General features: G+C 39.8%; 1 protein-coding gene across 1 annotated transcript; it reads left to right on the forward strand.

Moving 5' to 3' along the window:
- The first annotated feature begins 11,176 nt into the window (after nucleotides 1–11,176).
- Nucleotides 11,177–14,363, forward strand: LOC113287541 (prohibitin-1, mitochondrial). Its single transcript, XM_026536322.1, has 5 exons — nucleotides 11,177–11,421; nucleotides 12,522–12,638; nucleotides 12,898–13,068; nucleotides 13,585–13,797; nucleotides 13,984–14,363. Exons 1-5 carry the CDS (start codon nucleotides 11,245–11,247, stop codon nucleotides 14,179–14,181), a joined length of 876 nt encoding a protein of 291 aa, XP_026392107.1. The 5' UTR covers nucleotides 11,177–11,244; the 3' UTR covers nucleotides 14,182–14,363.
- The last annotated feature ends 481 nt before the right edge of the window (nucleotides 14,364–14,844 follow it).

Consider the following 14,844-nt stretch of genomic DNA (forward strand, 5'->3'; position numbering starts at 1 on the left):
GTTGCTGCAGTTCTTTCGTCCATAACTACGTTATTCACCTCAGCTAACTCACATGTCTATTCAGCTAACTTTCGTGTTGACTCAGCTAAATCCCTGAGGGACTCTTTTAGAGAAGGAATAGGAACGGAAGGATCATAAAAATGACTACTTTTCAATAGTTTCATTGTATCTTCTAAAGACGAAGAACCAATATTATATTCTTCTTGCTCGTATAACCGATGTGCGTGTGGATAATAATTGGGCTCACCACGGTATGACCCATAACCTTCAAAAGTTTGGCGTTCCCAACTACTATTCACACTATGGTCAAAGTAATGTCGATTTTGAAAATATGTCGGATATTCATTGTATTGGCTATTGTAATACCAGTTCGACATTCTCAACACAAAATAAACCCACTGACAAATTCATGGGTGGATAGATTCTTACCTCCCGTACCAGACGGGCGATGAACCGTTGAAGTCAACTCAGGCCACCGAATCCAATGTCAGTGTACGAACCCGAGAGGCCGAGACAGTATCGTAACCGTCGTCTTTCTCTGCAGCAGTTTTATTTAACTTAACCCTTCCTTAGGGTTTAAAAATAAAAATAAAGTCCAAAAGTCCCAAAAATAAAGTCCAAAAGTCTAAAATAATAATAAAAAAAATTACAAAAAATAATACCCTATTTACAATTTCTAAAAAATAAAATCAACTAAATATATACAAAATCTTCTTCTTCACTCCTTTTGGATTTCTCTTTTCTTTCCTTCTTTGGCTTCGCTTTTCTTTTAAGCACTTTTCTCTCTTTTTCTTTAGCTCAGCCCCAAACCTGAAAACAAACAAGAAATACCAAAACGCGTAAAAAAAACAAAAATAAAACCTAAAAACAAATCTATACACAAGTCCCCGGCAGCGACGCCAAAAATTAATCGAATTTTATACAGTGGTAAATATAGTTGTCGTTACTCGGACTTGATGAGATTGATATTTATATTTAAATTATAAAATTAACAAATATATACAAAATAATAACAATGTTTCGAGAGGTACTAGGACTAGGATTCCACCAAATATTCAAATTCATGCGATTCACCTATTTATTCTAAACCGTTATAGCTCATTCAATAAAAAATTTGACTCTATTTCTTTGCCTAAGGTAGATTCTTAAAATATTAATTGTAAATCTTAAGCATGGCATATCAAAAATTGATCGAATTTTATATAGTGGTAAATAGAGTTGTCGTTCACTCAGACTTGATGAGATTGATTTTTAAGGTTGAATTAAAGAAAATAATAAAACTAGAAAAAATATAAAAAATATGAGTAGCAAGATGGAGAGACGCTGGGACTCAGGATTTCACCAAACAAAAATTTTATGCGGTTCAAATATCAATTCTAAACAGTAATAGCTCATAAAAACTCATTAACTCTAATTCATTGCCTAAAGTAGATTTCGAAAATAATGGATGTAAATCTAAAGCATGGGATATCAAAACATTTAAGAAAGCATAACCCATCAATTGAGATGACAACCATTCAACGAAATCATAAATCAATTAAATAACAGTGCAAATAGTCATAATAAAATTAATATAATTACCACATTCATGAGATTTGGTTTCCTCTGTGGTCCCAGAAATGGGGTCTAGCTCCTCATGATAATACCAGGGACGATAATATGATTAAATAAATTTATTTTATTAATCACCATTGGAGTTCTCACAATAAACCGTACAATCCTTTTTCTAAAATAATAATAATCAGAAACAGTAGAAAATAGAATTGAAAATATTAATCTCCAAATGAAATAACGCTCTTGGCTCCGGACTACCCGCCTCTCCAAATGTGCTCTCTAGCTCTCTATTTATACACACGAATACACATTACTCAAATATATTCTTCCATAACTCTAAAATCTTCTTCTTTTTAATTAAAAATATCTTCAGAATTTTTCCTTCTCTTTATTCTATATATTTCTTTACTAAAACCATAACTTCTTTAATTCGCAGAATAAAATCCAAGATAAAATCTTCTAAGGATATCTTTCTTGTTTAATACAAGATAACTTCCTTTTTCTTCAAAACTTCATGTTTATAAGGCAAGAAGATATTCTTATCTTAAAGATAATAAATCCTTTACCGTTGACACCAAATTTCCCGCCAATTTTTCTTTTCAAATCAAGGAAGAAGATGGAGTCCCCTTAACCAGTGATGGGGGTGCGATTAGCAGCTGGCTCCCTGAGGTGCCCCTTATCAGTTAGGTGCCCCTTATCCAAAATTGAGAGTCTGAATAACATGTCTCCTCCGGGTGCCTATACCAACTTTTTGAGCCGAATTTTCCAAAAATACCTACAAACACATAAAACACCATAATAAGTAGAAAATCGAGTACCAACAATACTGAAAATTGAGGACAATTCAGTCACAAAAATGTGTCTATCAGATATGATGTTAGAAAGGCTTGATGACCTGGAAGAACGAAGGGAGACGCCGTTGCAACGAATTGAGAATTACTAACGAAGATTGGCTAGAGATTACAACAAGAAAGTTAAGCTTAAGAATTTTATAGAAGGGCAGTATGTGCTTAGAACTACACCACAATATCAACGAGAGAAAAAGTGGGGCAAATTAGCACAAACAGGGTGGGACATTTATCATACATGACATCGCAGGGAACATATCCTACTATCTACGTAATCTGAAAGGAGAAGTCTCAGGCACCCTTGGAATGCAAAATACCTCACGCCATACTACCCATGAAGCAATGCAGTTCTGCGTCTGCATGAAGAGTACCAGAAGAAGAAGAAGCTGGCGTACCCGCTTGACATGTTTTTATCTCTGGTCGAGGAGTAGCAGACCTCACCTTATCAATCAAACAAGACTTTTGAAAAACAAATACTGGGGAAGTAACCATATACAATCTCTCGGGACTCCCCTATCAGCGTCTATAAATGTAGGACCATGGGGAAGGCTTCCAGCAGAAAGAGATACCCCCCATTCAACAAGACAGCGGTTCAGCGGGATGAATGCATGTAAATATTTAGTAACGCATTACATACCCGGGAACGTTGCACCAACCCGCACCGTTTGGCGATCCTCTGGCCAAGGGTTAGCCAGCGTGGTGACAGGTCCAAAGTCAATAACGAAGGTACCAATCTTCGTTGTTGCCAGCAACACTTTTTACTACCCTGTTTAATTCATTTTTCAATCATTGAATTTATTCGCTATCTAAATAATTGAATTAACAAGCAGATAAAACAGAACTGCACATATACAAACAAACGATGATCCGTTCCATAAAAGTTGATTACAGGTTCGGGAAACTGAGCAAGAAATACAAAAGATACAAAAATGGACCGCAATCAAGTAATCAACAAAGATCAACTTTCTATAACAAACACGAAAACCTACTTCCTTGTGGAGGACCCAACAAGATCAGCCGGATTCTTCTGAGACGAAGGAACGCTCCCTCCCGAAGAAGGACCGGAAGAATAAGTTAAAGGAGCAGGCATGGGACGACGAGGGTATCTCTTAACAATATCATGGTCCTTCAGAAGACTCTGCTCGATCTTGGTTACGGTTTTTTTAATCTCTTCCGCAAGATGGAAACGAGCCTTATGTGCGATAACAGTGGTCTTGAGCTCAGACTGCGACAACGAAGACTTCAATTGGGATACCTCCTTGGCTGCCTCTTTCGCTGCCTCGTCCCTTGATCCGGCCAACCCTTCGTAATACTTAGCTTGGCCCTGCTTGTGCACTAAGTCATATTGAGCCTTTTCAAGCCTTTCATTTGCAATGTTAAGCTGTCCTCCGAGCTCTGAAAAAGAATACACTAACGGGTTAGAAAATTAGAACTATGAAACCGCTCACGACCAAACAAATGTATACCTTCGACATTAGCGGAAGCTATTTCATATTCATTTACTACGGCGTCCCAGGCATCGTCAAGAAAATCATACTCGTCTGAAATTTTCTTATAATCCAACCGAAGATCTGTGAGAGAAAACTGACACTCATCCAACTCTACCTGCTTCATGGAGTCTAAATGTCGAAGACGGTTGACCTTGTTACTCATATCTTATATCCCTTTGGTAAGCCTGTACATATTAATCTCAAGATCTTTCTCAGAGTCCACTAAACGAGCAACATCGACTCGAGAAGCGGCTAAGGCATTACTAAGGGCATGGGCCTCAGCTCTGGCATCGTCCCTCTCCCGAACGAGCCGCTGCATATAATCCCGAGCCTCAAGACCATGAGACAAACGAGCTTGACGCAGCTCCCCTTCCAAGTTTTCCACCTTAGTTTCCAAACAAGAGATAGCCTCACAAGCCTCACTTAGATTTTCACGAGTCCACAATAAAGCACTGTCAAACTGACGGTGATCAGCGTTATAATGATTCTGTATATCAACCATCTGATCTCGTCGTTGTCGGTACTGAGCCATCAAATTATTGTGCTCATAGGCCCGGGCATTCCACTTATCAGCCTCATTTTTAATTTTCTCCACCAATTCCCTAATCCGAGAAGCTTGGCGAATCTTTTCATTCTGAAGCCACGTAAACTCTATGACATCGACCGCTGAAGATAGGGCCGGGAGACTCAGACAGTACACTAAGAAGATGAAAGAGAGGGGAGAAGAGGAGTACTAGAGAAAGATACAAACCTTTGGAAGACGCAGCTTTACTATGAACCTTCTCCAACTCACTACGAACCAGAGCAAGTTCCATACGAAGCTTCTCCTCGGATGCACCCAACTTCTCTTTACCTTTCAGCCTGTCCTTTAACTCAGATATCTCCTTATCTTTAGCATCTATGAGTGCCTCAGCATAATTAAACTCATTTTCTCCATGACGAAGCTTTGCCTCCAACTTAAGGGCCTTCTCCTTGAAAAATTGGTACAGAATATGGTTCCAATGTTCACTCCTCATCATCTGCATTAATAACAACAAATATTAACTATAGATAAATTCCTGATAACTTACCACCACATCATTCAGCCTAAAGGGATTCCCAATGACTAACCTCAAGAATACGCTGCTGAGGAAAAACGTAATGATATCCATCGGCTATCGCCATCATGTCAGCAATGGAAGATGGTGGATCAACCAAAATACTAGTGGACTTAGCTCTCAAATCCTTCTCCCATATTTCCGCAACTTCGTCATGGGACGTCAATTGCATTTTCTGACGAGTGAACGCGTCAGAACTCTTCTCACCAGGGACTACCAGAGTAGGGTTAGGCACAAATATTAGATTCTTCTTCATCAACCACTCAAGCGTGCCATCATCACCATCATACATCAACTCCCTCTCAAACCCCTCTGAAGATACATCAGTGGAAGCCCCACCATCCACAACGTTCCTTTGGCCATCAGAATTTCTCTTGGCCTCGACCTCTTGGCAAGGGTCTCGACGTCCTCACCATCGGAGCTTTCTTCCATGTCAGCGGCTTTCTCATCACCAGTTTCACCAAGGACATCCCACTCATTGTTTGGAGAGAGCAGAGAAAAATCCGAAGCTATCCCCATGGCAGCTCCAGTATCAACTTGCCCACCAGAGGAATAGATCTTTCCAAAAGAGAACTCCTGAGCCGACCCAGCGGGGATTGTCGATTGAACATCAACACCTTCATTTTCTTGATTTTGGGAGGGAGAAAATTTAGGATCACCAGCAGGAATATCTCCTTGACCACCAGGGGCAGTCTCTTCAGTAGCTCTGTCACCAGTATTTTCACCATCCTCGTGATTTTGGGGAGAGGTATATGTGCGTTCCTCACCATCGGAAACTTCCTCTTCTTCTTCTTCTTCTTCTTCGATGTACTCATCGTTCACAGGGCTGGTAACCTCATTGGGAACATCTGTCTCCTTGACAGCAGCAGTAGAGGACTGGACTGGGCCTATCTTTTTCTTCTTTGCCACCTAGAAACATAATACGGTATTATCACGAAGATAATTTTCTCCATACTTTGATCAAATCTCAAACTAAGAAGAAAAGGGGAAAGTACACATAATACATGAGGAATCATACCTTGGCATCAACGGTACTCTTCGAAGGAAGGGTAGCATCAGAACTTTCCTCTTCGTCTACATCAGAAGCATCGAAGGCATACTCAAAGTCCATACCATCAAAATTTAACTGCCAAGGGAAGAAGTTACCATAACGAGCTGGAGCACTATCACGAGGATGACTACCAGCAACAGAATGCCATCCTTGCTGACCAGGTACCCAACCATAAGCCCAAGGACCGATGATCTCAATAACGGTGGCGTGCCACTCATAATCGTGATCACGCTTGAGCCGCTCACGAGCTGGAAAAAGTTTTCGTTGAGAAGTTCCTTCAGTACCAGGGACGTATCGGAGCTTCGAGCCACTCACCTCACTCAGGAGACGAACCTCACCCTGGGAAGCAGGAATAGTACGAAAACCAACGCTCCATGGTTTACGGTTCCTACTATTACGTAGTCACCGAAGGAAGCATTGAAGTTCTCGGGAGTATACCAATTTCTCTCAGCCGGGTCGGGAACGTAGCAGGTCATCATTTTCTCCCCCTTACTCCGAAGGTAACACTCCTTAAGCGACCGAAGGTAATTCCCAGACAGTTGTACCACCGGACGACAATGTGTATGGGGAGTAGATCCCTCACGATGAGCCAAGACGTCGTAATAAAAGGAGTCACCCAAATTATACAGGGGCAACATAAGGCCAGCCTCGAAGGCCCCCACGATTGTCAAAAGATGAAAGTCGTCGTACTTATAATTCTTAATCAAATCATAAGTGAGATCGTCATCGGGAGCATAAAACTTAACGTCGAAAGCTTCGAGCTGATGCTTTGCCTTGAACGCCTCGAGATCTATGTGTTTAAAAGTAACCTTCTTTTTACTAACCGAGACGCTTCGTATAACTGGGGCAGCATCAGAATCACCAGCTTTATCAGACGGTGGCCTTTTCAGGGGGACTCATCTCCGAAGCTTTCCTCTTAGTTGGCAGATTTCTCGAAGGGTCAACCCTCAGTACAACACCTCTGGTAGATTTCCCCTTCACTGGAGCAGCAGATGGTGGGACCGTAGACTTCTGAGAAGGCTTCGTAGTAGGAGCAATAGAACGAAGAGGCTGCACCTCTAGTGTCTCAGCACGTTGAGGAGAAGGAAACGGCGTATTCATCAGTTCAACACGTTGAGATACAGAAGGACGATTGACAACATATCGGGAACCCTGAGAACTCCTCGGCGGATCTCCCCTCTTAGCATATGAAACTCGGGGACCAGACGCAGATGAAGTATTCTGAGCTCGAAGATCTGGATGGGAAGAGCTAGGTGGACCACCCTTCGGCGGAGATACATCGGGACTTTTGGATGAAGGAGATCTATAAGGGCTCGACGGTGGAGTCTGATATGGAATCCGATGACGATCAGTCATGTCTACAAACAAAACGAACAAAGAAAGTAATGAAATTCACAAAACGAAGCTTTGAAGACTTACGTCATTTGCTAGAAACATCATGAGAAACACGAAGATAAGCAACCCAGTAAAATCTTGAAAACCTAAAGCTCACAAAATCAAGGAACCCTAATCTGGTCATAACCATCAAAAACTAGTTTCAAATAATCAACGAAGAATCCTTAGGTTTCATAATAAAGAACAGGGGCAAGTATATATACTTTCGTATATTTGTTCTTCATCACGAAACCTAAGAACAGTAGCAGAAAAATAAGATTGATCGAAAGCTGATAAGAGTCAGAAGAGCTCCATACCTGAATCAGAAATATCAACAAAGGGATGGAAATGATCCATGAACACCTGATGAACAACAACAACTGAAGAGTTCAGATGTTTGGGATTCTGAACAGCACCATCAAGAGTTAATGGCTAAAGAACAAAGGAGAAGAGAAGAAAGAGGAAAAAGTTCAGAGAATGAACTGACAAGAGAATAAAGAGGGAATAAAATTTATTTCAATAGCATCCCCCCCTATTTATAGCATGCAAGAAACTGAAACCGTCCCATAATTCAAGAAGGAGTTATTGCTAGTAGTGGGAAACATGCCCTAAAATCTAGGAGAAGTTATTAAGGAGAAGTTATTGAAGAGAGATGAAGAATATGAGAAGATAGTTTTCTTCTAACTTTGATCGACACCCAAATTAGAAGAAAAGGGGAAATTGTATACACATAATTCATCACTCGCCACGTGTCTAAGGAGTTACACGTGGAGGACGCACAACTAGAGACATCAAGGCACGATGCCACGTATTAACACCCAAGGGGCATATGTCATCTATATATAGTCATCATCAAACTGATCTGATGGCTAAGAATCGTGAAGCATCGAAAGAACGAGCCACCACGAAGTACTGGAAAGCACCCGAAGATCTGCTTTATCCCATCTCGAGGAAGATCCAAGATCAATGGTGAGGATTGGTCTCACTGACGAGGATGGGACAAGGGCATCTGACACCTGTCTGACGCGTGCGGACCATCCCAACCACCAGCATTAAACACCCTAAGCATAGGGTACGTGTCAGTCAGCCTGTGGAAGAGGAAGAGGCAACCCATCGCAACTACACATGACCGTTGAAGCCTTCGGTCAAGAACGAAGATACCAGCGGGATTAGCACAGAGATCGAGAAGATAAGGTTGCAACTATCTCTAACCATGGACCCCATGTATCATCCCTATAAATACCCCTCTCCACTAAGAGAAAAGGGGTCGACCAGTCTTGAGTGAGTATATGAGATCTTAGGAGAGAGAAATAGGAAAAGTAAGTATGGATTCCATTTCCCCCTTTAGCTTCGTAATTCACTCAGAGTCATTTGACTATCATTGTAACTCTCTAATACATAGTGAAGCTCCAACTCCCGTGGATGTAGGCCTGAGTACTGAATCATGTAAATCATTGTCTCATTTACGTTCTGCACTTTACCTTCTGTTATATCTCTATGCCTAAGTTGAATGCATGGTTAATTTATCCTCTCCTAATTAGACCATGACGAGCCCGAAGGCTCAGAGTCTAGAAAGCGCTGCACTTATGTTATTTTATATATATTTCATCTCTCGTAATGATTCTATATGCAATGCGAATATTGTTTGTGAACATAAAGATGCATCGTTATTTTTGTGTTCACAAAGAGTTAAGAAAACTATTTAAGTTGGAGTTGCTTGATACTTCGGGAGAAGTTATGCTTAGGGGTGCACATATCCTACCCTTACCCGCCAATCCTACCCTACCCGCCAGTTTTTTAACCGTATCCTATCCTATCCACTATTTGGCGGGTAGGGTGACGGGTAAACATTATTTCATCCGCCAGTTAGCGGGTAGGGTGACGGATATAATCCGAAATTATCCTACCCTACCCGCTGGTAAGGTGTTTGCTTGCTCACATCGATCATTATATCAAACTTGCATTTAGGATCTTCAGTATTAGGATTTGTGGTGGTGACAACAGCTAAGTTGTTGAAATTACAACTCCCTCTCTGTTGATTTGCAGTCTGGTAAAACCTCACACAATACTTTGCTCATTCTTGAAATTACAACTCCCTCTCTATTGAGAGATTTCTACTCCAGAAAGGAGAAGCTTGTCTCACTGCACTTCAGGTGCACCAGTAGCTTAGCTTTCTGCATTCAAGTTTGAAGCAATGTGCTGATTTTCGTAGGATCCTACACCCATCGAGTGATTAACGTTACTGAGCATAATTTGTTTTGAAGGAATATTTGGAGTTCGAGACTGCAGAAAAGAAACCCACTGAGGAGTTGAACAAAGTTGTTGTTTCACAAAAGCTTAAACAAATATATAAAAGGATTGAGTTCATGATGCAGATTCAACAGAGTTACAGGCAGCTTCCATTCTTGCGGTCAGTTCTCAAACTTTCATGTTGTTGGTAGCTTTAGAAATTTCTCAATCACTTCAATAGCTCTAATGAAAGTTACCTCTGAGGTCCTAAAGTAAGATGATTAATTCGAGTTCTTTTGGAGATGGGTTCATGTTTTGTTTATCAAAATTCGTCCCTGATAATATATGGAAGAAATTGACTTCTTGTAGAAAAACCAAACATACTAACACAGTAATTCATAAGGAAAAACAAGATAATCTAAGAAAGAAATGGTTATACCCGCCACCCTACCCTACCCGACCCGCCAGAGAATGGGTTGGATAAGATCTTACCCGTACAATGACGGGTAGGGTGGCGGGTAAAATTTTTCTTAACCGCCAGTAAACGGATAGGGTGGCGGATATATGCCATATCCTACCCACCCTACCCGTTGTGCAGCCCTAGTTATGCTAGACATGGGAGAGAGAGTGGTGAGCAGAGCACTGAGGATAAATTGAAAGAGAAGTAAAGAGTTGAATTAGAAATTGACTACTCTAATCCACGTGTGGCGCATGCGCATACTAAGTTTTTGGTGAACAATATCTCAATTTTTTAGCCCATTTGCTGAGTGGGAAGGGGCTACATATGATATCGCCGTATTGGTCCTTCTTGCACGTTCGTTTTCCACACTCTTATCTCTGAACAACGCATTTTAATTCATCACCCCATTACAATCAAACTCAACAAGTTGGAGTGCAATTTATTTCGTCGTCACCCACTGTTGTAACATCCATCTACAATTATGTTCCATACACAAACAGGGGTTCAATTAATTAAAAAAAAGAGGAAGCCAAAAACCTATTAAAAGAGAAACTTTTAACGATATACCAAAATCAAATGAACATTTGAAATATAATACAAAGTCTAATTAAATCCTAATAAAAATTCAACTGGAATCATACGACAAGAACTTGGTTACCAGAATTTATTTTGTCCGTTTGAACATACAATTTAAAGATAAAAGATAAACACTACCCAAATTCGTAAAAACAAAGAAGCTGCAAAAGACTTGTTTTTTCGTTGACGTGCAACGCACGTGCACTCTACTTGTATAAATAATGTACCCTCATCATTGGTTTGTAGATTCTCTTATTTTACTAATTTTTAGTTTTCACAAAAAATTGACAACCAAATGGTTCTATGATCTAGTGGTCAGGACATTGGACTCTAAATCCAGTAACCAGAGTTCAAGTCTCGGTAGAGCCTCTTTTTTTTTTCCTTGGGACACAAATCACTTATGTTACGTATCTCTAGGTTACAGTTTTTTTAGGACCCGATTGGTATTACTCAATTTCAGTCTTGAGGAGTCGGCAACTAGACATTGAAAAACCTTGGATCAAAAGAAAACAACCCTAAAACCCCTGTAACATTTTCTCCTTCTCTCTAACTCTCACCAACAAAAATGGACTTTAAGAAGGTGAAGGTACCAAATGTACCTGGTGGTGGTGCTGCTTCAGCTTTAGTTAAGGTTGGACTTTTAGGTGGAATTGGACTTTATGCTGCTTTCAACAGTCTCTACAATGTTGAAGGAGGTCATCGTGCTATCGTTTTCAACAGACTTGTTGGTATCAAAGACAAGGTTTCGCTCTTCTTTCCCCTTTCTATCTCTGGTTTTGTTTCTAGGGTTTGTTCTCGAAAGAAAAAAATCTTCTCTTTTGAGCTTCATTTTTAGGTTAAAAATTGCTTGTTGTAGTCTTTTGAAACCTTAATTTCTTAATTTGAGCTTATGAATTTGTGGGATTTGGGTATTGTTGGTGTTTATCTGTTATGCGTTTGTGAATTGCACCAATGTTTGTTCATTTTAGCTGGATATTTGTGTTTTTGATGTTGCTTTGAGGATTTGAGTTTAGGGTTTTCTTGCTAAAAAAATCCATGGAACACGGGGATCAAGTCAAACTTCTAAGAAAATGCAAACCCTGATCATAATCTTAGCATGCTTGTTATAGGCTTATAGCGGCTTTAAACCTGAATCAACAGTCTTATTCTGGGTTTTAGTTGGTTTTCTCGGCTAACTTTTTTTTTGTTTTGCTTAATGACTCTTCTGTATGTGTTAAAGAAATGGTATGCAAGGTTGGCTGTTGCTAGATTTGTCAGCCTAAGAAATTCCTGGGTATTCAGAAGCATATGTGATTGACTGAGCAAGGGTCATAATGAACTGTGACCCCAAAGGATTTGCATTCCAAAATTAGGGATGAAATCAGTCGCATCTAAACAGTCCTAATTTTAGTCCAATGTCGGCTGAAGAAGTTCATGAAGCTGCATTTTGAGCTTCTGTTTGTGTACCGATGTAGGTATTTTTTGAATATCAGTAGGCTGTACGCAATAAAAAAACTGGTAAGCGCAAGTTTTTGTATTGCTCATGTCAATGAAATGTTTATTCAAGATTGCATCCGCAAGGCTGCCTTGAGGAGTTTGTTATTGGGTCCATTGCCTGCTAGAAAGTAAACAGTGGAAGTTCTTGCGTAGTCTGGTTCTTTTATTTTTTTGTATTCCACGGACTTTACTAACCGTAAGCTTAAAATATAATTTCTTTAAGTATTCTCTATCATTGTTTGTTTCTCAATGTAAATTCACATAACTGCCCTTTGCTCTTGCTTGCTTATTTTGCAATTTTTTTAAACCAAAGCTTCTTTCTCCACTATTATCCGCTTAGTACTCACATATTTTCATGTATATCAGGTTTATCCTGAAGGAACACATCTAATGATCCCATGGTTTGAAAGGCCAGTCATTTATGATGTCCGTGCACGACCTCATCTCGTGGAGAGTGTTTCTGGAAGCCGTGATCTCCAAATGGTATATTTTTCCGGTAGTTTTTTCTTTTCCCAACTATATGTTGATTATAATCTGTCACCGCTCATGCAAACTAAGAAACTCTAAGTACATAATTGATGACGAGGTTTGTTAAAGCATCCCGTTGCTTCCCTGAGTCCAATTATTTGAAAATGGTTTTTGCTATACTTCGGAGGCTTTTTTTCCCTTTAGTTTTTAATTTGTTTCGGCATCTCTTTTTTGTTTGCATTAATATGTTTTACAAAAATCTTTCATGTAACAGGTCAAGATTGGGCTTCGAGTTCTTACCCGACCTGTAGCAGACGAGTTGCCTAGCATCTATCGAACTCTTGGGGAGAACTATAATGAGAGAGTCCTGCCTTCAATCATCCATGAAACATTGAAAGCTGTTGTAGCACAATACAATGCCAGCCAACTTATAACTCAAAGAGAGGTAGGACTCTTCATTTCCTTTGGCTGCTGTAGAAATTATTTTCTTACGAACTTCAGAGTGATAATGAATGTGACTTTCTTTTGAATAGTATTAGAAATTTAGAGCACGTGTGTGGAGAGATGGTTACCAGGTTCACCTAGATTCCACTTGTCTGTGGATTCTTGTAGGTACTGAAACAAGAATTTTACTGGGCCCTCTCAAGATTTTTCTGGATTTTACATGTGTTTAAATAGATACATTACAATTAAAAATTCACTGGACAATATATCATGTGACTGAATCATCACATTATTGCAACTAAGGTATTCTATCAGATTGCACATTAATTTTCTTAGGATATGATGTGATTTTTCAATTTGGATAAGCGGGCTGACGACAAGTAAATCAATATCTACCCAACGGAAAGGAAGAAATAAAATGGAATATAGATGGAGGAAAGATAATTATATAGTTGTAAGTAAGGTTTAGCCATTATCGTTGTTTGAAGAATAACTATGATCTTAATTTTGTTTGCAGGCTGTGAGTAGGGAAATTAGAAAGATTCTGACTGAAAGAGCAACCAACTTTAACATTGCACTTGATGATGTATCCATCACAAGTTTGACCTTTGGGAAGGAATTCACAGCTGCTATTGAAGCAAAACAGATTGCTGCACAAGAGGCTGAGAGGGCTAAGTTTGTTGTAGAGAAAGCAGAGCAAGATAAGAAGGGTGCTGTTATCAGAGCACAGGTAAGCAAATGTTCAATATTTAAACCTGTGAGGCCTGGTTAGTTTTAGTGGTGTTAGTTTTCAGTTCTTGATTTCTGAGAATCAATTTCCAGTTTCGTCTCAGTCTGGACTCGGTGGAACTAAGATAACTGGTCCTTTCTTGGGTGTTCTGTTCCATACCAACTAATTTCTTGTTGGAATAACCAGGGAGAAGCCAAGAGTGCTCAGCTAATAGGTCAAGCTATTGCAAACAATCCAGCCTTCATCACTTTGAGGAAGATTGAAGCTGCAAGGGAGATAGCATCGACTATAGCGCAGTCTGCGAACAAGGTATTCTTGAGCTCAGATGACCTATTGTTGAATCTTCAGAGCATGAACTTGGAGCCACCAAGCAAGAAGAAGTAAAAAACAGCTAGTAAATGTCTTTGCACGTTAATGTGGTTAGAACAGTATTGAAATGATATAGCCTTTTGTGGGAATATCTCGTGGCTTCCCGTTAGTTTGATATTGATAAAAGACATGTTGGAAAACAATGGCACGATATAGTTTAGTGTAAATGAAGAAACGTGACTACTTCAGACCTTCCATCGACACCGTCTTTGGCCCTTATTTTATTTTTAATTTCAAGTAGTGGTTCTTAGGTGAGAGTACGAAAAGGCTTGTCACTTGGTTAAAACGGAGAACTGTTTTGTGAATTCCAGGAAACAGTGACTCCATAGGTTAGACTGCATTGAGAAATTTCACATGGGGTTGATGAAACAGGACAAATCAATACTCGGAAATTTTGAAAATCTGTTTTTTATGTGTCTCGAGTCTCGACTCTTGGAGACCGAGAAATTTAATAGGTAAGATCTGCACGACGGTTGGCATAGTATAAACTGGAGATATACATGCCAAAACGATGTTAGCCCACTAAGCAAGTGTATGTGCCACCACATTACAATTTACCTGGGATATATATATGCTCCATTGGCTTATGCTAGACTAGAATAGAAATGACTGAGGTTTAGGGTACTTCTGCCCATCCTATACATGTCAAATGTCTTTGCGAAATGCATCCTTCTTCGC

The sequence above is a fragment of the Papaver somniferum genome, chromosome 6 (assembly GCF_003573695.1).
Source record: "Papaver somniferum cultivar HN1 chromosome 6, ASM357369v1, whole genome shotgun sequence".
Taxonomy (NCBI): Eukaryota; Viridiplantae; Streptophyta; class Magnoliopsida; order Ranunculales; family Papaveraceae; genus Papaver; species Papaver somniferum.